The 13553-nt window shown below is 46.4% G+C and overlaps 1 protein-coding gene across 4 annotated transcripts in view; it reads left to right on the top strand.

Annotated features, from left to right (window-relative positions):
* The window catches only part of fbxo15 (F-box protein 15), a 28559-nt gene extending 16884 nt beyond the window's left edge, over positions 1-11675 (top strand). The window contains exons 10-11 of one of the 4 annotated variants that reach the window (XR_008694499.1): positions 2460-2632; positions 9080-11675. Coding sequence is in view for 1 of the 4 variants with exons in the window: in XM_055508191.1 (XP_055364166.1) it covers positions 2460-2540 (81 nt within the window). In the remaining 3 variants the exon portion in view is untranslated. Of the gene's footprint in view, positions 1-2459; positions 4307-9079 lie in introns of those variants that run through there. The other 3 variants (XR_008694500.1, XR_003785615.3, XM_055508191.1) reach the window with 3 other exon arrangements.
* The last annotated feature ends 1878 nt before the right edge of the window (positions 11676-13553 follow it).

Raw genomic sequence — 13553 nt, 5'->3', positions numbered from 1 at the left:
TGTACCACAGTTTAATTTGATTTTATTGTAGACAAGCAGTTTTTTTTAAAAACGCGATTGTCAAAAATACCAAATAAGATCTGTTATGCATTATTATGACCTAAATTGACTCTTAGCTCTAAGGTTGTGATGTTAGGCTCAACGCTGTACGATAGCACTCTTTTTACTTTTAAATCTCACTCTTCATCTTGAATGAGCATCTTAAACTGGTAGCGAGGTTCTGCATTTTGCTTCCTGACCCCACAAGCTTGCCGAGGGCTGGATGGGAAATCAATACTGCATGTGCCTGTTGTCATTTGTGCCTCAGGGTTCCCAAGTAGCTTAATCTGCCTGTGCTGCTATAAGGACTTGACATAAATGCTGGACTTCACTGTTGCCATGTGCACGAGGGTTTCGATCGGCCTCTCATGTTTTCTTCAGCATTTTTATGTCAAACCTACAGTTTATATTAATACTTCTCATTGGCTAATGATGATCTTATGTACGTTAGAGTGACCAAGACCATTGGCAGTTTTGCATTCATACATAATAATAATCACTCCTCAATTATATACGACTTAGCTTGGCATGTGTGTTATTCTCTTACTGTAAAGCGCTAACTAAATATTAGATCAAAGCTTCTGCAGAAGAGCTTCATCAATACTTCAGCCTCATGCTGCAGCATTTCACTGACAACAAAAGAGACTAAGCAGCAGGAAAAAGCCGACCGTTTTCTTGGATCAGTGGAGCCCAATCTCCAACTGTGAGGAGGCATCGGTACTAAAAATAATGTACACACGCTCTATATTAGGGAAGTTCGGAGGCTTTGCCTTATTAAAAGTCAGACATTGTTTATTCGCCGGTGACTAAACAGGATGACTCACTGTCATTTCTTATTCTTTTTGTCTTTCCAATCTCACTTTTATTGTTCACCCTCGCCATCTTAAACCTTTTATGCGTGTTCACACATTATAATGTACATTATTAATACAAGGCTGTTAGTCCGGGAGCACGCAGCACAGACTCAAACGTACAGTATTGACAGTCTGTATCAAACGTTGCATCTGTAACGTGTTCCACCAAACATCGCGGTTACAATGCGAGTAAAGAAGCTTCCTCCTCTACTTTAAATCCACTGATCTCTCTCTCTCATGACATCCCTTGTAGCATATTGTGGATGCAATCTTAACTGACAAGCTAAACTGTTTTGCATGCAGGGTGGAAACATTAAAGACTGAGTTAATCCCCCCCTGATTCCCTGCTGCTGTCACTCACGCAGTCTGACTAAAGCAACACGCTGTTTCCAAATAAAATAACAGCTTCGCACCTTTGAGCTTTAATACAACCTGAGACCAAAGTACTCTAATGGCTCTTTATTTGAAAAAATTATGGCCTAAAAGATTAGCCGACGTGAGGGTCCTGCATCATTCCGATGAAGCACCTATTAACGGAGCCATAACTCAGACAGGTTTGTGTTCTCCTTCCTTGCTTAAACGATCAAGGTACACATTTAAAAGCTCCACTGGATTATTATGATTATCACTAATCGGGTGATTAATCATTGTTAAATTGGTCTGGAGCAACGTCCAAGCGATGTTGCGCTTCATTAGCATACTGTGTTTCATTCCTTGCCAAAAAAACCCGTCTAATAAAAAGTGAAGCAGCCTCTCCACCAAGAGAGCTGCGTTTTCGTACTGTATAGACATTTTGTCCACACACAAGCAGCAAAAATAAAATCTGAAGCCGACAAACTGTTTTTGGGGATTCCCCTTTTTCATGAGGTTCACGGACGTCCACTGTCCACGGAGCCTTGTAGCGCGCCGCTGTCCTGCAGCTGGGACGTTTCTCTGCTCTGTCCCTCTAATCGGGGCTCCGTCCCCACCACTATCATTTATTAATCCGTTCACCTGACAGCTGTGTACGGGCTCAGCCCACCGTCGTGCATTTAATGATCTGTCAGATCAAAAGGCTAAATCCGCACCGCCTTCACGTGTTTACAAATTGTCTGCTTGCGGATGTGAGAATAAATCAAAGGGCGCGATAACGTCAAGGTGATCTATGCCGTGTAACGCGTGATGTATATGTTTTTGAATTCATTTCTCAGCCCAATGTGAACAAGGAGACGCGACGAAGAAAAGTTTGTGATTTTGCATCAGTGCATAAAGCAAAAGTGACACAATACAAACACATGACTTTATCTTATCTATTGTAGAAGCTGCATGTTTTGGATCCAGTCACCCAACACTTGATGATAGATGGTGGTCAGTCCACAGTAGCCTCAATGAGGAGCTCTTAACACATCCAAGGAGGGGATGACATTGTGCATATGTGCATTGGACTGTGGTGCAGTTGACCCCCAGGGTTCCACTCCATGTCCCCGCTGTTTACAGCCAATTGAACGTACCTGAGACCGTCTGCGTGCTCGCACAGGAAAGCAATTCTACTTATACCACTTTATGTTGTCTTTGTTTACTTGCAAGGGCCTTCTGGAATCAAGGGGTTGCCAAGATGTCCCTGCAGTGATGAACCTCTCTGGCTGCGCTGCCAAGGGAAGGGTGTAAAAACAGCCCGGAGCCAACGACGCAGAGCCGCACTGATACTGGAGGTTTCCACAGTGGCTGTGGAATAAGCCACCGCACATCAGCCCTGTCAGGTTTGGCTTGTTGGGCCACTGTGTATTTATACGTGAACCACAAAGAGGCAGGTGAAGAGGCAGGATCACCCTCAGTGAGCCTCTCCCAAGAGAAACAAAACCTCATCTGATAAAGCACTGTCTCTACAGTTTACGAGTCTAAAGAAATTGTCTGAGTACAGCAGTAACATTACACCTATTTGTATTTGTTAATGATGTGTTTGTATTTATGAGGAAAAAGCAATATAAACATAAAGCAATGCATTATTTAACTGTTCTCTCCATATAAGCTATATAAGTCCCATCCAAAAAACTGTATCAGTGAATAATTTAGAAATGTTTTTATTCGTTAACTCTTGTAAAAAAGACTTGCTTCTAAAACAAGTATATAGCATTAAGACTGACACAAATACATTATAAACTAGATTCAAGTTTTCGTCTGTTTGGATCAACACATCATTTTACAAATCTGAACAAATTGCATCTCTTGCAACTCTCTGTCACCCTGGGAGTAAAAGCCACATTTTAAATGAACACGTGCAATAACGTGGAGCGATTTCAGTTCACTTCCTGCCTAATTATCCTTCCACACTTCTCAGTAAGGTTCCGACTTCCTCGCAGGTCCTGCCGTGTCTGAAGTGATTCTTCGAACCCCCTAAGTCGCCTCCTCATCTTCGCTGACCTTTAAAGACCAATCCTCCAGCGTCTCGGGCACCTGGAAGCGGCTCGATAGTTCCACGGAGAGTGCGACTCTTGTTGGGCAAAATCAATGGGCGGTTTCCCCACAGCATTCGTCTCGGTGTTTACGTTGGCCTAATCAGCAAGAGAAAAATCACCGACGCTGTTCAACTCTCACAGGCCCCGCGCAGTAATAATGCTGTGCGCTAATGCTAATCTGTTATCTCAGGTGCTCTGGCATCTTCTGCTGCAGAGGGTCTGTTAAGCAGCCTCGCTGTCCTGACGCTTGTTTATTAAAGCCTCCATTTGCTCCTTATTTCTTTAACCTCAACACAGCACCTGTAAAAGCTCCTTAGCCGTTTAGCAATCCAGGTCAAGTAGCCTCAGCAGGACTTCTGGCAACATGGAAAAGAGATGAAAGCCTGATTAGGATCATCAGCGCTTCTATTTTTAACGGTCGGCCTGAATGCAAACATCATAACCTGCTGATGTTTATATGCTGCCTTCAGCATCGATCCTTTGAACACATGTCAGTGCAATGAGCTGCTTTATTTTGGTTTTAAATCAGCTCGTGGTCATTAAACGCGCCAGAGGAGCGTCTCGCGTGGCTCCTGTGGTCGAAGCGTGATCGATGCCTCCCGCTCCGTCGCTGTCGCCGGGACTGAGCGGAGGTGATAACGAGAGCGTGACCGTCTCCCTTTGTCTCAAACGCCCACTCGGCCCGCGGACGCTCAGGCTGGAACACACTGACAGCGCATAGGAAGGGGATGTGGTGCAGTCGCAAACATACACCCTTGTGCTCAGCAAATCAGAGCTGTGAGTCACCTATTGGAAATGTGGCAACTAAGGCAAGCACTTGATATGCAGGCATCTGCTTTGTGGCTTATCTCCGCTGCTCAACTGTGCAGAGCAATTGGCGCTTGGCTGGCCCTGCAGAAAGCTTCCTCTTTTCTCATTCTCTCCTTCTTCTCTGCATCATTTTCTCTGCCTTCCTGCACAGTTTGGTTTTTCTGAAGTTGTTCTTGGCTTTTTTTTGGGGGGGGGGCATTGCTGGGATAATTTCCAACTGTGTCAGCTACTGTACAATCAAATGGATGGTTTCATTCTATTGTGATGAAGGTTAGTGGTGAAACAGTGATGCTGGTCAGAGAATGAAGGACTGAGACCAGCTAGAAGACTAAATGAGACTATGCCTCGCTACCGGGTCCCCAGTAGCTTAAGGGGGCTTTAAGGGCCATTACAAAATCCTGAACTTGCATCCAATATCAAATGATAAATAAAAATGCTGTTGCATTTGGAACCACCGATGTGGCACTTTATTCAGTCCTGAGACAGCTATAGACTGTCAAACAGTGTTTTCCCCAAATAATCTGATTTACTGCTTTGGTACCCAGCTAAAGTAGCTGCTGGTACTACAGTACCTGACTGCAAATATATGCAAACACCCGGTTCAGGCACAGGTCAAACTGTGTTTACCACAGACAGCAAACACTTGAGTTTGCTATTCACAATAAGCTGGAGCTCAGTAGAGAGGAGCCTGGTCACCTTCATATGACTGGTAATAATCAAATTTCTGTTGTTTTTGATGTAAGTTTGGGCAAAACGTATTCCGTTCATTACTCTATGTGGACTCTAATATAATGTACTTGATTCAAACTTAGAAAAGAGGAGTTATATAAATAAAATAATGACCTGGTTGATATTCAGAGCAGGATACAGTAATGGTTTGGGTTAATATACTGTAGGTAAGTGACAGTATCGACTTTTTCCTCCCCACCCGTCCACTTTAATCTCCTTGACACTCAAGCGCAGCCTGTATCTCGTTCTATTGATGTATCGATGCTCCATTAGACCTACTGGTGCAGTTTGCCTTGACAACGCCTGCTAGCAGCCATTTATGGAGGTCATAACATTTGAGTTGACCGATGTCATTTGTGTTGCCGGCTTCTTCTTCCACATCAGCTGCGGTCGGGGCCACGACATGAGTACGTACCTGCTTTAACCAGGGCTCTGGTTCTTTCAGGCCGTCGCGTGTCATGCAGAACCCAGTTGTCAGTGGGAGTCTAAGGAATGATCCCACCCAGACAGAGGCTCAAATGAGATTTTAAAATTTTAACGTGACGACGGGAGCTTTAAGGTTTCCCAGTGCAGACGCTATTCATATCGTCACTACTCTTGTATAATGCATTCAGTCTGGTACAGTAATTATTGATTGCTGATTGAGCCGGTGATTGATTAGTGGTAATTAGAATTTAATACTACGGAGATCATTACCGGAATATTTTTGGTCCTCTCACACCCATGGATCTACCGTGTTCAGTCCATAACTACTGTAACGTACATCTACATAGTTAATGTCCAGCCGAACTTGTGTGAAGTCAAAAATTAATGTCAAAAAGGAAAATTACTTTTGCAAACGTTCCGCATGCGAATGTGTTCGACTGAATGGAAAGAAAGCATGGAAGGAAGCGCAGGCTTCCCTCCCAGTTTCTGAATAGCCTCCAGTTTGAAATACAGCGACTATTTTGTGTCTTTGTGCCGTTTCTTGGCGGCTGAATGATGCCACGGTTCAGGAACTCGCCATGAAGCGCCTGATTACTCACATTGGGCATGATTGAATAACCCTGATTGTTATCGACACACATTCAAGCCGATTACTGTATTGTGTCGTCTCACAAATTAATTTCACTTTCATTAATTTCACTTATTTTCTGAATTTTAATATTTATTTTTAAGCCCGCGTCCAATAACCTTGGAGTCTCCTGCTTTGTAACTCTCTGGTCACTGTCACAAGGAGGAAGCTGCCGATAAAGGATAAGGACTATTTGTCAGTTATTCCCAGTTCACAGCCGTCCTATTACTTTTTTATGAGTGCTTCTGACAACGTTCCTCGTGCCCACATCTATCACTTGAGTGTTGCTGCGCTCCGTAGCTATAATGAGGTTGCTTGTGTCTATGTTTAGTCCGTTCAATGTCGCGTCTCGGACGTGTTGTCGAGAGCCTTCATTCTCCAGGTTCATGGCATATTTCTATTTGCACTTTCGGAGTCATCGCCTCCTAATAAATGTAATTAAAGCTCCATCCACATCCTGCACGGGCTCCGTCTCTATCTCACGCTCTGCTCCGTGCTCTCTGATTGCTCATTGCCTTCATTTTGTATGCCTAATGAACAAATAGATTCGCACGCCATTAGCTCCCTGCGCACACACGAATGCAACACTGCTAATTGAAATTAGGCTCAATTTACGCTTTCTGACTGTCGTAATTTGTTCTCTTCTCTCCCTCCGTGGAGCAAACTCAAATATAATTGTCTGCTGACTGTCAGCCTGAAGAGTTACAGTGGTTCAGAGACAGGTAGCGTTGAGCCCTGCTCTCCGGAGCCCAGTAAAGAGCCTTGAGGAGACGTTTTAGTGCATGTAGTAAAGCGGCTTTTTGATAAATTGTTCTGTGAGATGTGGTCAATAAAACTGACGTCGGTGGAGAATGGATCACTTTTTGCATAACACCTGATTTAAAAGAAAAACAGGAGTCTTTTAAATACGCAGACATCAAGCACGTGTGCTTCAGAAGATGGATAAAACAATAAGAGGAGGGTTTTTCACTATCAATTCACCTGCGCCGCATTCATCCCCGCGCTGGAGACATGAGCTCGCTGTGATTGATAATTGGTGTACGGTGGAAGAAAGGCTGCCATCGCCGCTGTGGCCTGCCAATTCATCAGGCATCACAGGCAGATTGGGCTGATGAGTAATGTCTGCGGCAAACCCACAGCCGTACGCCAGACAGCGTAAGTGGTGACAACCTGGCATCCACAGCCTTTTCATACACAGAAGAGATGTTTGACGTTTCGACCTTAAAGGTAAAACACACCAAATCGCACTGTTAGAATTAATTCTATTCACTGTGTCACATACACATTCATTTCTAAACATACATTAGCAGATGCCGCCCCGTCTCTCCACACACCAGCCCTTTTGCTAATGAGGGAAGGATACGCACAGTCTCTCCGTCTTTGATGATTGACTTCCTATTTCCATCCCTCGTTCTTAGATATGGTCTCCTATTAAGCAAATGAGTTGCCGCTCCAGTGGGCTTTCCCATCAGATAGCCGTGACTGAAGGTTAATAGCGGCATTGTTCGGCGGGGAAGTCGGAGTAGGGAGCGCGAGGAGGAGGAGGAAGAGGAAGAGGAAGAGGAGGAGGAGGAGGAGGATGGGAGGGGGCTCGGCAGCCTCTTGGCCTGCTACATGTGCCCTTTGACCTCTGGGCCTGGCTCCCACTCTGTGTCTGTGGGAGGAGCCGGTGCCGGATGCAAGAACAATAACAATGTCATTAATCAGAGGACATAAGGTGCTAGTTTAATTTCATGTAGTGTATGTGGCCAACGCGCCAAACAAACCAAGAACCACCGGCTGTAAAGGCGTTTGAACAGCTCAAAAGTCGGCGCTGCCAATCTTTTCCTATAGGTTAGTTGCTACAGTTGAAAGGTGACCTCCTTTGCCGGTCTTGAAGGATCCCTCCGTCATCCGGCTGTGTGTCAAACCTAAAGCAGAGCAGATAAATAAATAGCTGGGATCCTCAGTAGCAGATTCTTTCATTTGCAGCAGGCTTTCCTCGCTCTACAGACGCATAGAGAGGCGACCGACGTGGATTTTCCTGCATTACACCACCAATCACTCTTAATTTCAAATCTGGCTTTTTCTTCGCACTTTTCTCACATATGGCAGCTGTTCCCAGATGAGCGGTGGGATTCACTACCGCTGAGGGCTCGTTTGGCTCCACGGGCTATATTAATCTCAACATTTTAGTCATGTCAACAGCTCGGCGTAAAGCAAACCTTTGTTGAATTGCGGCGTCTGAAACAACAGAAGCGAAATAAACAGCTGGTGTTTCATTGTGGGGATTAACGGCTGCTCTAAGATAATCACTGCAGAACGGAACCTTAGGCGAGACTTGTGATTTCATCAGGCTGCATAAGCTTCGCCCGAGGTTCCGCAGATCCATGCAAAGGCCTTTAACTTGATAAAGCACATTCCAGGATGATTCCCCCCGTTCGTTCATTCACGATTACACGGATTACGAGGCGCTCCTCCACGTCCCGGCGCTGCGATAAGTGTTCGCAACAGTTTTCCACGCGCTCTTTATCGTCGTCGGATCGGAGTCAGCGGCGTTGGAGTCTGGAGCGACGCCGTCGGTTTCTGTGCCTAACCAGATGTTTCCGCAAATGCTCATCATGGTTGTCATGGCGACCGCTGCACCCACAGCCGGGTGCTGTTTGTGAGTACTTTCAGTGCCTTTTTCGGGTGCTGTGGTCGCGGGTGCGTTACTTTGTGATGTTACCGGACGCTAACGTGCGCGTAGCTGAAAGCTAAGCGTCGTCACTGTGCACTGTGCAGCTGATGGAACGGGGGCTCTCGTTGCTCCGCGGGGCGTTCGCGGGGGTAAGAGCTGCAGTCGTGACACTGCCGCACTTGCAGGTGGTGCCGCTGACATTAATGCACCAGAAATTGGCTTGTGTGTCAAGAAGACACTTGCTCAGAGGATTTGACGCTGAACGCAGCCATCAGCCGACAGCTGTGCTGGCTCCTCTCACCGCGGCTTTTTGCCTGATGGGTGGAGGGAAACAAGGGAAATGTATTAAAGCACAGTTGCGTTCAGAGCACAGAGACAACAATTCTAACAAACACATTCAGGGGGTTAATGTAATATAGTATAATAATAAGTGTAACGTTAATATTGTCTGACTCAACGGGTGATCGAGAAAGATTAATTTCCTCGCTGTCCTCTGCAGAGACTGGAGGTCCTCACTGAACCCAAAGGCTAATTAAGGCTCTCTGCCGTCCTGGACGCTGCCGGCAGGATCTACTGTCTGATGCACCCAGGACTCCGTGTGTTGGAGCATAATGTCCTCTGGTCTTCCAGGGATTCGTACTCTCCCACTCTCATCCGGAGGCCGTCTCCTGCTCCGGTGTCCTGAAGACGTCCTGTGCCTGGACCCCGTGTGCTCTCACTTCCACGTGCGGATTAAATGACACTTTGTTTTATCACAGAGCAGCTGTGTTGCTCTTTATATACAGTATGAACCTCCATCTCTGCCAGCTACTTCCATGAATAATTGAATACCCACCAAAACACTTTAGATAGACTGCAGCGATGAGCAAACAGAATTTAATGGGGAGCTGAAGATGGACTTCAAAACGCAGCCTTCACCCACTGCTCACGGCACCAAACACGAAAACTTAGTTTGACTCACGTCGCTCATTTATTGCCATTATTGTTATTGTAGGTCAGACTCAAAGAGCAGAAGGAATCATGATTCTGCTCCTGACTCGCGGTTGGTGGAGCCTGAGCCCTCTCTGCCTCCCTGACTCTCCTGATCTGAGCAGGTCCATCCCAGTGGACCCACCTGCACCAGAGGCGGTAGAGCCGCACTGAGCCTCTGCTGCCTTTGCTTTAGTCTGCCATCAGCCACGCATCTATTACTGCTGTAGTCCACCTCACCTCCTGGTAACCATCATCTCTGACCTGTGCGCACACTCTTCCTCCCTCATCGTACCATCGTTAAACAGGTGGAACCCGCTGGCGGGTGATTCGGTCCACGCTCTTTTCACGTGGACTGATTTCCTCAGCGTGCGTCTTCATTTCACTCAATTTGTTCTTTTAGTAGAGCTTTATGACTTCTACGGCACAAAAGCAGCGGCGGAGTGAGATGATGGATGTCACACTTGAAAACGATGGATGTATCATCAATCTAGGCTTTTCAATTAGAGTTAGATATGTTTAGAAGCCGCCGTCTATGAGTGGACTACTAAGCTTTTCCACTCGAACCTCCCCCTCCGTTTGATTAGTGGCCGTTTGTTCGTGGACTTGATAATGTTTCATAGAGAGTGGCTGCACACAGCTGAGTCTGCGATTCAGAAGTGAGCCTGCTGACAGCCCCGGGGCCATGATTATGACACAAGTTATTGCTCTTTTCTTTTCTTTTATTCTGCTCTTTTCCAACTGAACCAAACTCGCCAGTGTGATATACGAGTGCTTTAGCCCAGAAGTTCAAACTTTTTCATCTCTGAGTAATTAAAAGCCTAGAAGTGTAGGAGAGGCCCAGCTTTATCTCAGGGTTCACAACGAGGCCAAGACGTAAGCACGACCTGCTGAGATGAAGGTGTGCAACATCTGTGCATGACTGTTGTTGTCAAAAATCTTTTCCAAACTTCTGCAGATGTTTGTGGCATGTGGTTCTGCCTCCCTGTCACAGAACCAGTGCTACAGTACCAGAACTCAAATGCATCACAAATGAAGGGTCCAGTTTAAAAGTGAACCCCTTCCTGTGTTCAATTCTAATCTTTAGCTGTGAGCCTGATGTACTGTATCCATTACATCCCAGCCAATTTATTTTACATCTAATCCATTAAACATTTCTTTTGGAAAAACACTTAGAATTTCCATTATTGTCACCAACTCAGAAGACGGTGACGATGGAAAGATGGACTTTAAAATGCGACTGCATTCCAACTTTTGGGTGTGAGCTAAAACTTTTCGGCTTCTTTAAGCTTTAAATTCTGATTTTATGAGGGGAAGCAAACAGTCTGTTTGTGCGTCCGCCAGCTACAGGCGAGCATTAGTCGTGTTGTGGAGCCCTACACTCACCCGCTGGAATGAAAGCAGGGCCAGTCATTTAGTTTTCAGCCTTCGCCAACTGAAAACGCGCCTGTCTGACTACAGCAACCTTGTGCCGCCTGCTTCGTTTAGGGCAGGCACTTTACAGCGCAGCGCGCGTTTCTGCTAAGAACACCCCCGTCAGGTGAAAATGAATTAAGCAGCCGTCTGATTTCCGGCTGATGGCTCCTGTGTAGGACAGATGCAGAGATGCAGGTGCTTTCAGGAGACACGTGCGGCAATTTCACGGCCGCCGCGCGACTCTCACTGGCACGTTTAATTAGAAACCCTTTAAGTGTGACAAACATCGGCACGTTTGCTACCTGCGCACAAGCAGCTTTTGGCGGCCGACGGTTCATTTCGCCCAAATATTCCTATTATTTATCGACGCCAGGCATTTGGCGACGCGTTCGGGTTCGAGTGGGCGCCAGCTGGGCTCTGCTGGTGTGGTGAGTGATAAGTTCTATTAGGAATTCAATTACAGGAACATCTGAATGAACAGCGCAGAGATAGAAAAAGCTATTCATCATTTAGAGCTACAACAACTCTGTAGGTCATAATAGTAATAACCATTCATCTTGGAACTCGCGGAGGATCGGTAATGTGTGTCCAGCCCCTTTCGTCCTGTTGTCACCTCTTTAATTTAATAGAGCTCTCCTTATAACAAGGATTGTGGTTGAGTGAGTGATTAACGTGGTAAATACTGTTATTAAAGTGTAATGACACCTGCATATTGGCGTGGACTTAATTCTTTATTCATTTATTCATGGTTCATTCCCTGTTTGTCAGCGCTTCAGCTGAAACCGATTCCTCCCACTGAGACATTGATTTCTTTGGACTTTGATATTCCGGGGACAGATTTGGCAACAGGTTCACACATGCTGTACTGTGCTGTACTCTCAGCAGGAGCGCGTGTGAGTGTTTTCACCGCTTTCCCGTCAAAAGCAAACGCTGGGACGTGAGGCTAAATGGCATCCGGACGTCAGACGCCGAAGTCCACACAATGAACTGAACCCTAATGGGCTCCAGTCGGGCTGTGTGTTGACTTTACATAACACACCTGTGTTCGCTTGTTTCTCGGCGAGGCCCTTGAGACGCGGTAAATTAAGAGAGCGGTGTTAAATTAATTAACTACGCCGGTGCAGATCGACCCGCTGCACATGGACGGCATTTTAATTAGTCTGAGGAAAAACACGCCTGCGTTGGGATGCGCTTCATTTTTGAAGGTTGAAGTGTGTGTGAGTGTCACGGTATCCCGCGACGATAGCAGCAGCTGGAGTGTGCGACGCGCCCGAACGTGTGCGTCTCGGAGAGCGAACAATCAGCGCGTCCCGCGTGGCCTGGACTGGACTGGTGCACAGACACACAGGGAGCAAATGGACCCACTGTCTGCTTTGCTTTAATGTGTAATATGTGGGCTGCTGGAGCCGCGTCGGGTTTAACAGATCCTGCCTGATGCTCGTAACATGCATGTAACATGTAACATGGATGTAACATGTGCCACCTTCTGGACGTCAGCAGCGGCCTGTTGATGCGGGCGCTGTTTAATATGCATTGACTCACTAATTATAGCCCTCTTACTCTAATGATGTGGCCCTGAGACAGCCGTGCGAGGGACCGGGCTTGAATATGCAGGCGCACACGCACCGAAACACAACGCGCCCAGACGGGGTTTGGACCTGAAGAACCCTGGAGCCGATCCGCGCTGTTGTGAAGTGGAGGCGGCGGCGCGGGCGTCTTAACGGGCACTGGCATTATTTTTTTGAGGTTATCCTGTAGTTACTGCCCTAAAGCCCAGTGGAGGCTGGCAGAACACAGGGAAGCAGATTAGCCTCTTACACTTACAGTACAAGGCAATGCAGCCGCCCTCTTTGGTGGCGTTTCAGCAAAAATATTGCACATTGAATACTCTGTTTTTTCTGAGAGGTGATGTAAAACACAGCGGATTCAAACAGAAGCACCGAGGTCTGTATAACGGCACGCGGGCGCCTCCTTTGAGGAAAACACCTTGGATGATCACCGATCTAATGTTTGTGTTTGTGCTGTTTAGGGTGTGATTGTAGTGTTAACAACAAGCTACAAGCTAAAGAACAGAGACTAGTGAAGGACAAAGCTTCAGCTTCTGTGACTCCAACACTTCAGCTCATTACACTTTAGTGATCTTTCGCGCAGAAAGGAATAATATTGTGACATACGCTAGGATTCTTCTATGAATTCATAAAGGGCACAGTCACATTGAAGCAACTGCTCCAGGACAAACTTTTCAAAACAACTTGCATTTCCATTAGCATATGTTCAGCCAGACATTTTATTGCCTCCCTGGATTTTTTTTATTGCTCCAGCAGATGTTCTAGTGGCCATCATCAAAGAGATTTATGCAAGCTGATTATAGCCAAAGAGTCTCCAGAACTGAATAAACATATCCAGGCCGGAAATGGACCCGGGCTCCTTCTGTGGCTGGAGAAGGTCTGTAGTGTAGCCTGTGTGGAGCTCCTGACAAGTGGAGAGGAGTCCTCCTCCGGCCGGAGCGAAGGGCGCTGAGATTCACAAAGCAACCTGTGAAAAGCTTAAGAATCCATCACAGAGCACGGCACATGAGGAAGGCAGGC

The sequence above is a fragment of the Betta splendens genome, chromosome 4 (genome assembly GCF_900634795.4).
Source record: "Betta splendens chromosome 4, fBetSpl5.4, whole genome shotgun sequence".
Classification (NCBI taxonomy): domain Eukaryota; kingdom Metazoa; phylum Chordata; class Actinopteri; order Anabantiformes; family Osphronemidae; genus Betta; species Betta splendens.
The sequence above is the reverse complement of the archived record's forward strand: the minus strand, read 5'-3'. Positions and strand labels throughout refer to the sequence as shown.